This window comes from Rhyacophila brunnea, unplaced genomic scaffold (assembly GCF_057557595.1).
Source record: "Rhyacophila brunnea isolate RB1 unplaced genomic scaffold, BYU_Rbru_1.0 scaffold_1, whole genome shotgun sequence".
Classification (NCBI taxonomy): domain Eukaryota; kingdom Metazoa; phylum Arthropoda; class Insecta; order Trichoptera; family Rhyacophilidae; genus Rhyacophila; species Rhyacophila brunnea.
The window spans coordinates 51282189-51298402 of NW_028232751.1; the positions used below are offsets into that span (position 1 = coordinate 51282189).

General features: G+C 34.5%; 1 protein-coding gene across 1 annotated transcript; it reads left to right on the forward strand.

The window, feature by feature from the left end:
• The first annotated feature begins 531 nt into the window (after window positions 1-531).
• Window positions 532-7777, forward strand: Tudor-SN (Staphylococcal nuclease domain-containing protein 1). The gene is made up of 9 exons (XM_085946664.1): window positions 532-661; window positions 1911-2032; window positions 2382-2679; window positions 3418-3588; window positions 3673-3916; window positions 4144-4360; window positions 4930-5130; window positions 5960-6935; window positions 7134-7777. The coding sequence occupies exons 1-9, from the start codon at window positions 617-619 to the stop codon at window positions 7539-7541; spliced, it is 2682 nt and encodes an 893-aa protein (XP_085802790.1). The 5' UTR covers window positions 532-616; the 3' UTR covers window positions 7542-7777.
• The last annotated feature ends 8437 nt before the right edge of the window (window positions 7778-16214 follow it).

Consider the following 16214-nt stretch of genomic DNA (forward strand, 5'->3'; position numbering starts at 1 on the left):
ATACAATGCAGCACCTGTAAGTTTTTACGTAAAAAATTGATGTCTTGAAATTAAACTTGTATTCAATAATGTGATTTTGGTTTGAGTATAATTAATTATAACTAGGTACCTACGTCAATAATTCAACAAGTAAGGTTGTTATATTGGAAACGCATAACCGTTATATTATACAGATAGCTGATAGATAGAAACATAGGTACCTTCTAGGAAATAAAGCGGGCTGATGGTTTATGCGCTTGTTGTATTATTTTGTCTCGCTCGACAGCCCTACCACCATTTCTTGTTTTCTGCCCAAACTATCGGAACTTTATCGTAATGCCGTACGGTTATGGTGCGTTAATATTTAAAAAAAAAACATAATCTCAAATATTGTACCTAGATACTTACCTACCTATTTATTTTACCAAAATAGTGTTGTCTATGGTGACGATTAACAATAAACAATAATATACGCTCCATTGTCTATGGGTAGACACATCACAACCTCTATTATTTCCTGCTCCGCCAGCGAGGTCGACACACCACCATCGTAATCAGAACATTCTGAACATCAGGAGCATTACGTTGACTGCTGCAGACTTTCATTATTTGATAGATCTATATCAAATATCTAACAATGAGTGCGGCTCTTGCTAATGTTAAACACGGGACAGTGAAACAAGTGAGTTTTGTTTGAAGTATTACACGTTAATTCATTGCAGCTTCAGTAAATATATAAATTGAAAGTTTGTCGGTTTACCCCTGTCGTCCATTTGCCGAGTTGGCACAATCCATTCTTGACAGATTGTCTTCACACGAATCTATAATGAATGGATTCTAACTCAAAGTTTTCAAATGATGTAGTGACTTAGTTGACCTATCACTGTTTAGTTTTATACAGAATTATTTTCTTAGCATATTGTTCGTTGTGAATGCAAAGTTATGCATCGATATGGTTTTATTTAATTGATTACTAGACGGAGTTTTACCCTTGTATGCATTATAATCGTAATTATTCATTGGTTAGATGTCACTAATCACACGTCTCCGTGTTATTACATTCACTATATCTACTAAATACCTACTACCTTGCTGTTGGATTTAAGAGTCGTAACCAGAAATTGACATCCTTACAACCGAATCCAGTATTCAACCGGTTGTGCTTGCAGCCGGGACTTTAAAGTTTCCGAAATCTTTTCTTATACTAGACTTCGCAAAGCTGCGTACAATTCTTTGAGATGTACATGTCTGGCCATTCTGATTTTGATTTTATTAGAGATTAAGAGAGTAATGGAATCGAGTACTTTGATTACAGTCACGGTTAATAGTACGTATTCTTCACGAGAATAATTATCATATTATTGTGTGTTACTTATCATGTTATTTATCATGAATATGAACAAATTCAATATCAATACCTGCAGCATTGTGCTTTGTAAACCTTCATATAGAAACGCGATAGTACTAACATAATATATTGTAAAAAATAATCATATTTGTCTGATCACAGAAAATTTCAGTTTCTGATGGGAACATTAATCTGGATGAATAAGTTAATTTATTTAATGAAAACATTGGTGGCTTTGTGCCTACCTCATTAATCACATTAAATTGAAAGTGAAAGTGAAATAACTTAATATTACGTTATCTTTTTATTCAGTCTATCCCTTAATCACTTGATGTGTATTATGCAGTTTGTTCTTTCACTTTCGAAAGAATAAAATATTGAAATTGTTGTAATCGGTACACCGCATGTTGGGCACGGTCATTTTGGTGAATTTCATATTCATGGCAAGTTGCCTTTTGCCCACAGCAAATATTTATACTGTAGGACATTTCCATTTGAGCTGTCATTTGTCCAAATACAGATTGAATATAGATTCTAGTTTAAAAAAATTATGCATTAAAATATGTTTCTCTACTTTTTCTAGGTCTTATCAGGAGATTCGGTGACCATCCGTGGTCGGCTAAAAGCTGATGGACCGCCTTCGGAGAAGCAGCTTAATTTAGCTAATATTATGACCCCAAAACTCGCCCGCCGCCCAACCAAAGAGTATGTTTCATATATAATAACATATACAGTAACCGTATGGTTTCTATAATTCTATCACTGATATTCTATGTTTATGACAATTTTTAAAGACCACAAAAATTGATTTTGGCTAATTGTACTAAAAATTTCAAACAATTCATGTTTCCAGTAGGTAACTTACTTTAGTATTTTTTTTCCGTATTGATTAGTTTCATAGGTAGTAATTCTATTGTAATAATATTAATTAATAACCAATATTAATACGATCGAATCCTTATCAGTATCACAATAAAAATAATGATCTCAATGTGCAATAAATCTCCATAAGCACCATTGAATTATATTGGTTTTTACAAATTTTTGTTTTCAGTGCAAAAGAAACTAAGGATGAACCCTGGGCTTGGGAAGCAAGAGAATTTCTCAGGAAGAAATTAATCGGCAATGAAATTTTCTTCACCTCCGAAAAGTTTCCGAACTCTGACCGTGAACGGGGGTGCATTTATCTCGGGAAAGATATGGCGACGGCTGAAAACATTAATGAATCCTTGGTAAGCGAAGGCCTCGTCACGCTCAGAGGGGACAGCAAAACTCCGGAATACGCTGCTCTTCATAAGCTGGAGGAGATTGCCAAAAGCCAAGGAAAGGGCAGGCATGGACACAACTCAGGCGTAAGCATTGAAAATTTTTTGATCCCGCATTACTTAACATAATTTAGCTTTAGCACCGTAACCCAATCGTCAGTGGATTCTGGTAATTGTGAGAAATATTTTGAACCTTGTCTGTAGCTGGTATTGAATGCAGACGAGATAACTTTACTGTGTACTGATATTAAGACCTAGAATTATTGGCTACTATTATATAAATATTTGCTGCATAATCCAATAGAAAATAATTCTGCATCCGAAAGGAAGAATGTATTAAGTCTAAAATCGCTACTTTTCAGTAGTGCCAAAATAAGAACCATTCTATATGGGAACTTCGGTGTTTCTGTGTGGAATTTAATAATTTAGAGGTGATGATTCAACTGATTTAAAATTTTTTTGCCCTATTCCTTTTACTCACAGAAGTAAGCCGTGGAAATGTGGGTTAGTCCAGGTTCACCAAATGTTAATTTAATATTTATCAAATATATATCAAAAATGATTTTCTCTTATTTTTCTATGGTTTTTTTATAGGTGCAGAATCTGTATTATTTAATCCACTGGTAAAGCTCAATCAAACGGTCCTGAATTGTAGGCTATATTTAGTAATCTTCGGCATTTGTAGGCAGGTCAGCGGGGTGCGAAGGGTGTACTCTATGTATATAGAACTTTAAATATATTTCTCAGTGTTTTTATTTGCATACTTTAATAATAAGATAATCAGTATTTAATTCCTCTCATGATTTCTTCTCATTTCATTCTCAGGAGCACATCCGAAATATCAAATGGACAGGCGAATCTGACTTATCCAAGTACTACTATCAGCCCATCAAAGCCATCATTGAACATGTCAGAGATGGCTCAACAGTACGTGCCTTTTTGATGCCAGAGGACAATGTATATTATTATGTTACCCTCATGATCTCTGGAATCAGGGTAAGTGTAGTACATCATCACTTGTCCGTACACACACACGTACATTGTTTCTCAATTAGACAATGTTATGTATTTCTTTTCCAGTGCCCTGGAGTGAAGCATGCTTCAGGAAAACCTGATACCACATCCGTTGACCCGCTTGTTGAAGAGGCCAGATGTTTTGTTGAGTCACTTCTTTTGCAGCGAGATGTAGAAATCATATTGCAGACTGTAAATAACAACAATTTTGTCGGGACAATTGTGCATCCCAATGGCAACATCGCTGAACTGCTTCTCAAGAAAGGGTATGCCAAGTGTGTGGACTGGTCGATTGCGTATGTAAAGTCAGGTATGTTTCCTTTGATTATCTCTTTATTACTCCAAATTTCTGCTCTTTGAAGATTTGAGGATTTAAATTCGAGAATAATGCATTGAGATTATCAATAATACTATGAATAACTGCCAGTCACATTTTCTTCTATACACGGCTTTACAAGTTACCTGATAGAAAATTGTTCTAAAGAATTTGGAAATCTATTAGTGGTGTATTCATTGCTTCGTAATGCTATATTTTAGGTGCTGCCGCCCTTCGTGCAGCCGAAAAATATGCAAAAGAAAAGCGTCTGCGAATCTGGAAAGACTGGACAAGCTCCACACCCATTGTTCCCATTAAAGAGAAGGAATTTACTGGCACTGTAGTTGAAATTATTAACGGGGATTCACTTTCCATCAAACAACAGAATGGAGCCATCAAGAAAGTATTCTTATCGAGTATTCGCCCTCCTAAAGAAAAGTAAGCATCTTGTTTTACCTTCTTCAGCGATATTGTATAGTGACAATTGTTTCAGGCTACAAATCCATTTGTGATTTAACTATAACTAATAGAATTCTACCAAGTACACAGTAATTCAATTAATATAATGCTATTGTAATGTTTACACTATTTGCTATTGTAATTACCCACGATGGCCGCATTGCTTAAGCTTCAGACTATAGCGTCGTAGGTCTGGCAAGTACACATATTGTTTTTCAATTTGTGTATGAGTCATAGTATGGACCTAATAGGTTGAGCAAGTGGCTGACATCTATTTCTCGTAAAAACAAAATCTGTTAATACAAACCTCCACACTGTGGAGGCCCATATGATCTTATTACATTGGGTTTGATGGTTTGACCGAAAGCATAGAATCTCTATTCAGAACTGAAATTAATCATACTTAGAACCAACCTTAATTAAATTTATAAGACAACACATAAAGAGGAAAAGTAATTTTATTTACATTTTGTATGAATTTCTACTCCAGAACCAATATTTTTAATATCGTTTTTTCCATGCGTAATAGTGATTAATTATTTCTTCAGATCATCTGAAGAGGAAGGCAAGGCGACCATAAGGCCTAAAGGATTTAGGGCGCTCTATGACATTCCATGGATGCTAGAAGCTCGGGAGTTCCTGAGAAAGTTATTAATCGGAAAAAAGGTCAATGTGTCTGTTGATTACATTCAGCCTGCCAGAGATAGTTTCCCTGAGAAGATCTGCTGTACGGTTACTATTGGAAAAGTGTAAGTATAGAAACCATTTTTGTATGTAGATGTAAATCCATAGAATTATTGATTCATGCCCACGATGTAAAGGGTATCCAAAGTTCTGGTATGAATTTGTTTTTTTACATGCTAGTGTTTCACGGGCTGTATGGCATATGGCTCAATCCTGTTGTAACCACAGGTTTTCCAAATTGAAATCATTTGCCTATGGCGGAAGCTGATGCCATTGTCAGTCTTTCATAATGTTCAAAGAAGAACTGTCCGATTACGCCTCCAGCCCAAATACCGCACCAAACAGTAACTTTCGTAGCATGTAACGGCCTTTCTTGAACCACTTCTTGGTCTGGATCTTCAGTGTATATGCCACTTCTTCATGAAGAGCCGTATGAGAGGACAGGTTACTGCGATCTTCTTGGCATTGACATTTCTTCGTCCACACTTTCACACACAGCAGTAATGTTTTTGTTGGACTGGACAGTCTCTACCAGTTTCTTCAGATTTTTGAATCAGCTTGCGAAACAGGCCTTTTACTATTAGTGCAAAATTGTGATGTATGTTTATCTCACTTATATAGTCAACCTGTCACTGGCCATGAGTATGACTACAATTTTTATGTGTTGTGAGGTGGACAAATGATTCATTGTATTAAATGTTAGACTTTCAACTGACGGTATGTCAAAAAATACTCCATAATGAATGTATGAAGTATGAAAGACTAGACTTGGTGTGGAAATTCTCGTGAACCAAATTATATTGATTGACTTTTATCTTCCAGAGTGAATTATATATTGATAATTAATATGTATCTTTGCCAGTATGACATAATTGATGTTCATTTTTTTTATAGGAATGTTGCACATGACCTCGTAGTGAAAGGACTTGCTACTGTTGTAAGATACCGTCAAGATGACGATCAACGTAGTGCTCACTATGAGAAATTAGTTGAAGCCGAACTTAAAGCTGCTAAAGCGGCTATCGGAGTTCACGCAAAGAAGGAAATTCCAGTCCACAAGGTTCCCAACATAAGTGCCGATGTGGCCATGGCTAAACTTTCCTTGGCCGGCCTGCAACGTCAGGCAAAATTGCCAGTGATCGTAGAATTTGTAGCCAGCGGATCAAGATTGAGACTATTCATACCCAAAGATTCCCGTCTCATCACTTTCTTGCTCGGTGGAATCACTTGCCCCCGCGCATCAAGGCCTGGATTTAATGGAGGGCCAGCTCAAGATTCGGAACCTTTCGGCGAAGAGGCTTTGAATTTTACAAAAGATAGATGCATGCAGCGAGAAGTTAATATCAACATCGAAAGCATGGATAAGGCTGGAAACTTCATAGGATGGCTGTGGGTAGAAAATGTTAATCTCTCAGTTGCGTTAGTGAGAGCAGGTTTAGCACAGGTTCATTCGACCGCCGAACGCTCATCCGAACATAAAATGGAACTGAAGGATGCTGAAGACAGTGCTAAAAATGAAAGAATCGGTATGTGGAAGGACTATGTTCAGGCTCCTAAAGAAGAGGAGAGACCCGAAGAGAAGGTTCAAGAGCGAAAGGTGAATTTGGAAAAAGTGCTAGTTACCGATGTGACTGAGGAGGGTCATTTTTATGCACAAAATGCTGACCAGGGGCCAAAGTTGGAGGCTTTAATGGAAAAAATCCACAAAGAGTTTAATGCTAACCCGCCTCTACCCGGAACGTACACTCCCAGGAGAGGAGAAATTTGTGCTGCTCGATTTTCCCAGGATAACCACTGGTACCGTGCAAAAATCGAAAAACTACAGGGGCCTAATGCATCAGTTCTCTATATTGATTACGGTAATCGAGAGGTTAGTATCAATTAAAGAATTAACTGATTTCATTTCTAGTGTTAGCACCAATTTGTTGTGTTGTAATTCTGCTTGCTAATATTATAACAGGCCTTCTTTTGTACATTGAATGAAATGAATTGAATGAATTGAAATACAATTTGTATGCAAAATTTTTCTGTAAATGTTTGTGGAATTGACCGGTTTTTTGTCTTCCAGATCATAAACTCAAGCAACTGTGCCTCCCTGCCTTCTATGTTTACATCAGACAAACCGTACGCAACAGAGTACAGCTTGGCCTGTGTGACATTCCCCTCTGACACCGATTACAGAGAACTCTCTATAAAATCATTAAAAGAAGACATTATGAACCAGACCATGCTCTTGAACGTGGAAAGCAGAGGTGTCGTTCCAGAAGTGACCCTATCTGACAGCTCCAGGAATGACATCGCCAAGAACCTCATCTCTGACGGACTTCTGATGGTCGATAAGAGAGAGAGGCGGTTCCGCAAGCTCAGCGCAGAGTACAAGACTGCACAGGACTCCGCTAAAAAGAACCATCTTGTCATTTGGCAATACGGTGACATCACTGAGGATGATGCTAAGGAGTTTGGAGTCAGTCGCTAAATGTAAAGAAAATTCGAAGTTAATATCACTCATAATATGCAAACATGCCCGTTCATAATATAATTCAGAGGAGCGGTTCATGCTGAAATTGTTATTTACAAAGACTTGAGAAAGAGCACCTAATTCATTAAGTCTAAGCCAATGTGTTACATTACTTTTTTATATAGATAAATATAGAATATATTTAATATAGATTTATTTAAGATAATTGGGAGCTAGTAATTTTCTATTATTTTTTTTTTCACTTTCATAACACCTTATAGAAAAAAATCCTACGAGGATATTGCTTCTTCTTTTTATAATATATAGTTGGACATTTTGTACCATTATATTATTCTTATAATTTATTGGTGTTGGTTAAGATTGCTTTTGTAATTAGCATTGAGTATGAGGTTATTTTCAAAAGAGGGATTAAGATTTTTCACACTATTACAATGTTAAAAACTAAAATTTTTATTGAGGTGATTTACCCCTTTGTGGGGCATTAATATCGATTCAATTCTAGAAAAATAACACATTAGCTTAATTATTATTGTTTGATATTGGAGTGCATTGCGTGCTTTGGTATTGAAATGACTCTTAATTCCATTGAATTGCATTTATGCGCTGTTTTAATTTTTCTGCCATTCACCGTAATAATTATAAATTGTAAATCGCCTGCGCCGACTCGGATGTTCACTCTTGAATATGTATTTATTACGGTTTATGCAAATATTCTCATGCTCGATTTGTGTATTTTTTTTTTTCTTACATAAATATCAGATTTTGAAAGATCTCTGTTAAAACACTTTGGACCGCTCGACAAAGTAGATACCTAACACCACTGCATATTTTGCATTACAACAGTCTTATGAATATCTTAAATTGTATCTGCAATAACTTGCAATGCATTCATATATTCACAGGGACTTTCCAAATAATTCTTGGGTGTCAATCAATAATTTTATATTTTGTTTATTTTTGCGTTGACGTCATTTTATTATTAAAACATTACTTGTAGCATGTCATTGTATTGTTATTTTGTCCATACACTCAATAGCATAATAATATACTGTAATAAGGATATATTTTTATATCTAACATGACTGAGGATATTAAATTCTTTAAGGATAAGTTTGTTTTTGAATATAATGGATAACCGACTTGATTTCACAGTTCATAATTTATTTGACCGGATCTTTGCTGCGTTGAATGAAATGGAAGATAACATCATTTTTTTATTTAGTGCTCAGATTTAGTGTAATGATGTTTGAGTATTTAATTAATTACAATCTGTGTATGTTTATACTTTTAAGTTGTTGTATGTATATTCAGTATATTATATTTGGTTTTTTCTTATGAATTCGAATTGTTGGACTAATTTATTAATTTACACTGAAAGTGTTTTGATTTTAAAGGGAAGTTTTTTTAAGTTTAATTTGCTGTACTGCGTTTACGCCTCTCTCAGTTATTATGTGGTACCAGCTCAAAATGTTTTCAACATACATACCACTCTAAATGCATGAAAACTGTTTAATTTTGATTAAACGTATATGTCCAAAATTACTGTGTTCTTATTAATTTTTATCGCATGGCTCTCCAATATACATGAATCCTTAGCTTATTTATTCCTTTGCAGTACAGACAATATACATATTGAGGTAATTCATGATTGTTACTAGCTTAGTGAAAAACTAAATACAGAACATCTGTTCCTTGGATTGGTAAGATGAGAGATAGGTAAAAATTCAATCAGAAATTGACTTTCAGAACAGTCTTGTGAATATATACATGCAGCATGCTGACGCTGTGATATTTTTCACTGAATAAAGAAGAAATTTATCTCACTACCTACTAGAGGTGGGAAAACTGGTCGATTTTGAAGACTAAGTATACTTACTACCAGTGTAAAAAAGTACTTAGTATCGAAACTTGTTCCAAAATACTTACTAGTATTTGGGATATTATATTATAGAGCGTTTGGCGTCACGCGAACTTGTCAATATTTCTGTCCTTCACTAACTGGGAGGAAAGAGAGAGCAATGACAGCTGACAGTATCACAGCTCGACATACATGTATTATGCTATCTCGCTCGCGCGCATTTAATGTCAATAGTGTTGAAAGTCTATCAACACCAACTAGCGAGTCGCGATGATCTCATCGTATGCGTTCGAACAAGTTTATTGGGCCACACGTACTGAGTATGGGTAGTTTCATGCACACAAACTGGTGATAGTATTTCCAATTCACCTCTACTACCTACTATACAACTGAGAGTAATATTTCAGTACGTTGTCACACCAATGCAATGAACTTCTTGTTAAAATTACATACATAACTTAAACAAGAATTTCACTCTATAGATAGAATCCATCGCACAATGTGGTGTTTTGTATCATATTTATAATAGGTCACATTTAATATTATTAATATAATGATGTTTTCTGCAGTGCTGTGATATAATATAGCTACATATTAAAAATAATACTTATCATACACACAGCAGGTATTTATCCAGCGCTTGGCGAAGATAGCGATGCAATGAAAACTATCCTATGGTGAGATGCGTAAAATAAAAGAATATAAAGTCCATCTATGCCTGCCCGGTTTGGGAATTCAACTGTAAACAACTAGAATGGTTTGATATCTCCGGTAAATGAATAATTAAGCTTTTTAAGAGATTCAGCGCCTCATGGGAAATCATAATTTATAAAATGAGTTTATCTCTTGGTATATGCGGGTCTAGGACTAATTCGAAAATAGACGTTAGGTACTTTGAAAAAATATTTAATATTATTTATATTTAAATTATTATATTATGATTTAATAGTTAGTGAGAATTTAAATATGCACATGCAAATAATGATTTAATCGTGCATATGTTTAAGTTCCAACGAAAAAAGAGTTTTATATTTTTACATAAAGCCTTAGGCATGGTAATTCTCAATCTGCAATAAAAAAACATTATGTTAAGAGTAAAATGAATTGAAACTACTAAGTAGTAGATAGAAACTGATCAAAATTTCTCGTCTACGATCTGCTTTCGTGTCTACGACAGTGCGGCGTCCAGTTGTCCCATTCCCGTATATACTGCTTACGAAGATTGTTCTATGGCACATGTCAATGTTTCGAGCATGGCCCCCACATAGTGAAACGGGCCGTGTTTGGGGGACCTCCCAACCTATCGCTACAGTTAAAAGCATTGTAATGTTCTACAATAGTATTTTTAGTGAATTTTTGGTATTTCTAAATAAATCCATTTTAATTTTTGGCACTCGGCATCATTTTATGAATCTGATCGCGACTTCCTTTTGTGATAGCCAAGTAATATGCAACCCTTTGCCATATTGGATAAATAAGCATTTTTATTAGTCAGGAAACACTAAAAATAATTATAAAATAAAATTCTACTCGTGAAATAGCAGGTGACTTTTTACTATTAGAGCAAATTTGTGGTGTGTCTATCTCACTTACCTGGTCGACCCGCCACGCCGGGCCCCCAGGCTAGAGCCCTCTCAGCCTCCCTTGTGGGTGAATGATAAACTCATTTTATACATACCTACCTAGACTGACAATATTCAAGATCATTTCATTAATACCTAAAACTCTCTTTGAAAACAATCCATTAGATTTGAGAGTGAATAACGATGGTGGGGGGTCAAACCTGACAATTAAGATGAATGCTGTGTCCTAAGATGATGATAGTTGCAGTGATAACCCGTGTGACCATGGGTCATGTGTTGCTTGCAAGCAAAAAATTAAGGAAGGCATGTTCATAATACTATTATTTGAGTAGATTCTGTGATGTAATATATTAGAAGTATATTATTTGCCTACAGTGCTAATGATCTGTGTATAACTCAGAATTTTAAAAATCTGTATATAATATATCATGTGCGCTTTGCCGATGACGTAGTAATTTTCTCACAAAACTTAGAATTCCTCCAAAGCAGAATGCAGGAACTCACTGAAGTAAGCAACAAAGTAGGCTTGAAAATGAATGTAACAAAGACGAAAGTCATGTTGAACAGCTATGCGTGCCAAAAAGAGATCATCATCAACGGCACTCAGCTCGAACAGGTGAAAAACTACATCTATCTGGGACAACAAGTCTCTATAGATATATGTTATTTGATGAAATTGTTTGCAGAGTAAAGCTGGCTGGAGTGCTTTTGGCCGCCTGAATAATGTCTTCAAAAATTACCTTCCACTGTGCCTAAAGCAAGTGTTCAGCTAGTGTGTGCTTCCCCTTATCACATATGCGTATGAAATGTGGACCCTAAGTAAAAGAAACTTAGAGTAGCACAGCGTGGTATGGAGAGGAGCTTGCTAGGCATAACGCGAAAGGACAAAAAGCGGAATGAGTGGATGAGGAAACAGACAAGGGTTTGCGATGTAATAGAGTTCCAAAATTATGTCAGATCTTGCTTTGTTCCCACAAATGCTTGGGCAAAAGTGATTCTTAAAAAATCCTCTGAAGTAAGTAATACCTTCTTGATCTATCAGCTGTAGTATTTTTATTTGTGGTATTATGGTTGGGTGAATGACAAATAACCATTCTTAAAAAAGGTTGTTAATATAACCACCTTGAGAAGCCTCATATGCTCTAGTTAGGTGCGAACATGTTAATTTATGTAAATTATACGCTGTGTCCAGTTACTTTCAGCCTTTTTTGGTTGGGCGGAACGGTCAGCACATTTTATAAGATATCGGAGAACCCCATCATTACATTAAGATGGGAGTGGTAAATTACAAGCTAAGTATACAGTAGTACCTCGAAATAACGATAAATCGATACAATACCGTTTTGAAGTACTTTTTTGGAATGAAGTTAAGTTTAGTTACACTTATCCTAATATAGGAGTAACTGACAATCCAACAAATTATTAAAATGTGATATAGTAAGATATAATAATTATAGTGGGTTCCTTCTATACATATTAATTGTAATGGTGAAGTAGATCTTACCGTCAAGTTTTGAACACTTTAAAAATGAGCTGAAGTAAGTTTTAATATATACATAATAGTAAGCAGTGCCATACCTGAGCAAAGTGCCACCCAACGCATTGAATAATGTTAGCTCCGCAGGCGAAAATTTTGTCATCTCCACAGAATCTTCTCTCAAAAGTTGTATCATTCGCATTCTTTCCTCAATTTGGCGCCCCCTTTTAATGTGCTGCCTCTTAGTGCCATAACTCACTGACCCGACAAGCGCTGTATGAATTTGTGTATATTTAAATGGTGCAAACTCACTGATACAGCACTGCCGCTCTGGTTAAAAAACGTATGCTTTTTTATTTTACTATCTTTAAATTATTGGTACATGTTAAAAAGACTAGCGCATGGGTAAAGCGACTTACAGCAAACGGCTGTAATTATAATATACTAATTCATCCTAACACGCATGCGCTGTGATGTGGTCACGTGACAGTGACAGCTTTCACGCCTAATCGTCGGCCATCCATTGATATTTTTAGAGGTTTTTTTTTTATCTTTAGAATATCCTGTGTTTCAGGAGTAAAGCTTTAGCTACAGAATTTACAGTAGGTTTTGAGCTGAGACAATCTTTGGTCAACTAACAACCCTTATATTTAGGATTTTCCCCTAATTAAATCGATATTTCTGTTATCTTTTAGCTAGTTTATGTATTCGCGGTTAGTTCGTTTTTCTACTTGAAATTTTAATACATGGCTTAATAAATCATTAACAATACTTGCACCGGCAATATTACTTGCCTAGTATGTGTAGAGAACACGATTTAACTTATAATGAATCTAGCTTAAATAATATTATGTTTATTATCACAATTATTGAAAAGCTAACTGCTGCGTAAAAAGATATTTTTTGTAAATGGGTTCACCTTGTCTGAAATACATAGAATTTATTTTTTATTAAAAATTTTCAGTATTCTCAGTGTACTATACCTTTTTACTTCTAAAATTGAATTAATACCGTACTATAAAATAGTGTAATTAAATAATATTTAATATTATTATGTATATAGTATAATGATAGTATGGTTGGCAGCACAGGGATGGCGTTGATGGATGACAGATCGTTTTGCACTACATATCTTTTGAGTCTGTTTTGTGTATCATTTCAGCGGTTAAAATGTGTTGGTCTATTTAACATGAACCAAATTAATTGCGATTTTCTCTGCAAGTTATGTTTATAGCAATGGCGAGTATAATATGAAAAAGAGTTAATTTTATGCCTCCATCCTTTGGAGGACTGTATTATTATGCTCTATAAAACTCTTAAAGATGTTTGTGTACCGACTATTGATTGTATAATTTTATTGTATCAATGAAAAGAAAAATAATGCTTTGCTTCTTGCGAACTAAGGGTTATTTTTAGCCATCGCCGTGAAATAACAACCACCTAGCTGCAGATCTGGGTATTTTATGGATTTAATTTATTTGTACTTACTCATATTTAGAACTAGCGCATTAATGCAAAGGCAGATTTTACTAGTAATGAAGCTTTTTCATGTTCCGTTTTAAAATTATGAATTTATAAAAAATGGTTTTAAAACATTTCATTTTTAATGATTAGGTATTTGAGATATTAATTATGTTACATAAATGCAGAAAGCAATATAGGAAAATATCAATGTGGGTTCCGAAATTCGCCAATTGTGTTGTTTACAATAGATACTAGAGAATTTTTTTCTTAGAGCTACTATCCCTGCATTTATGTACCTATGTAATATTTTATCTTCGAGTTAATCTCGAGTAACTTTCCAATCTGATAATTATCCAATCCGGTGAACTGAAAATTAGCTTTATGTCCACATCATTTGCTATTTAAAATTATTGTAATAGATTCTCTAAAACAGTTTAGGTAGAAGCAATATAGTTAGATACTTACTATTTCAAATATCACATAAATAATCAGAACGATTTTAGCATACACGTCAGTGGTGAAGGGTGGAGGTAGGCTGTTAAGATCCACCATAAATAGTGCAAATAGGTCAACAACACATTGTGTTTGTTTTCATTGAACAAAGACTACAATTTACAAATGGTGTTGGTTAGTTTTTAAAATTCAATTAAACCCTGCGGAACCAACCATAACAGATAATGGTAAAAAAATACTTAAAATTATGCAATTAAATCATATATAACTTTGGATATTTATAGATATAATAATATTGTTTATCAATTATAGTTTGGTTTAGGCAGGGCTTAATGGATTTAAACAAATTAACCAACAACATGTGTAATATATTATATATTCCTAAATCAACGAAAATAAATAAGTATGAATGAAAAAGTGTGCACAATTTTGTCGGATCGCCCGAACTGTACCAAAACTATTGTGGTTTGGTTTAGGCAGGATTTAAATGATTTTTAAAAACTAATCAATACCATCTCTAAATTGTAGTCTAAGAGGCCATCCATACACTGAAACCGTATGCGATTTAGAACTGTGTGCCACACTAAACTTATGATTTATGTTCATGAAATTATATATTCACAAAGTTTTTAAGTGTAAGTGAATGCTATAAACGGATACGATCATTATGCTTATAATATACTTTGTGAATATATATTTCCTTTAACAGAAATTATAACTTTAGTATGGCACACGGTTCTAAACCGTATATGGTTCAGTCTATGGATGGCCTCTTAGTTCAATGAAAACAAATACATACGAATAACAAAGTTTAATGTGCACTATTTATGTCAGATCTTAACAGCCTACCTCGACCCTTCGCCACTGATACCCGTCATGTGAATCCATCGAAAATATTTTGATGTATACCAGTGATTTAATTTTTGAACACATTTCATAAACTGTAAACGGTGTCCAGATTGTATCTAACTCTTGGTTACTATAATAAGTAAATTAGTATACAGTGGCACCATGGGCGCGGTTATAGTGGTGTTTGCTAGCATTGAAACGGGCATTGCAGCAAACAATTCCAACACATCAGTGACGTATTCACATTTACAAATGACCAAACTAACATACAGTACAACTGAAAATAAACTTTACAATTTATATGCATGCATCCATGTAAAGTCATTAAAGCACAAGCTCTCTGGTTATAAAATTACACTGGAATTTTACCGGTGCCTTATATTTTTATTTCATTCAATCATGTTGAACATATTATGCTTTGTTAAAATAAGAGCTCTTCAAAACTGGCATTTTAGAAGTGCCACGCGGTAGCGGTATTATAGTGGACATCCCCATACATGACTCATATAAATGTATGTCAATAGAAAGTCATACCCTGTCCATCTGTCGCTTCAAATAAATGCCAGATTGTAAGTATGTACTCAAAAATTCAATAATTTTATAATAACTGTACATAGTAAAATAAGAATATTAATTATAACTATTTTATAATGTGAAAGAAGGCTGACTATAATGTATTCTCGGACGGAATTATATTTTATACAGAATTAGTTTTTCAAATGTGTTGTTGAAGATTATATTATTATCAAAATGTATATATTAATAAAGATGTAATATATTGTATAGTAAATTTAATACCAACTTCTATTTTTAATTTACTATCCCAATATCACAGATAACCCACTGATTTATAATTTACGCATCTTCAGTTAAAAAATATATATTTGTTAAGATCATTCTTTCACCTTTCCAACATCAATATTTGCCGAAAACTGCAATACTATTTTTGTTGCCCCACTTCTACTATAAGGTGACTTCTTTATAGG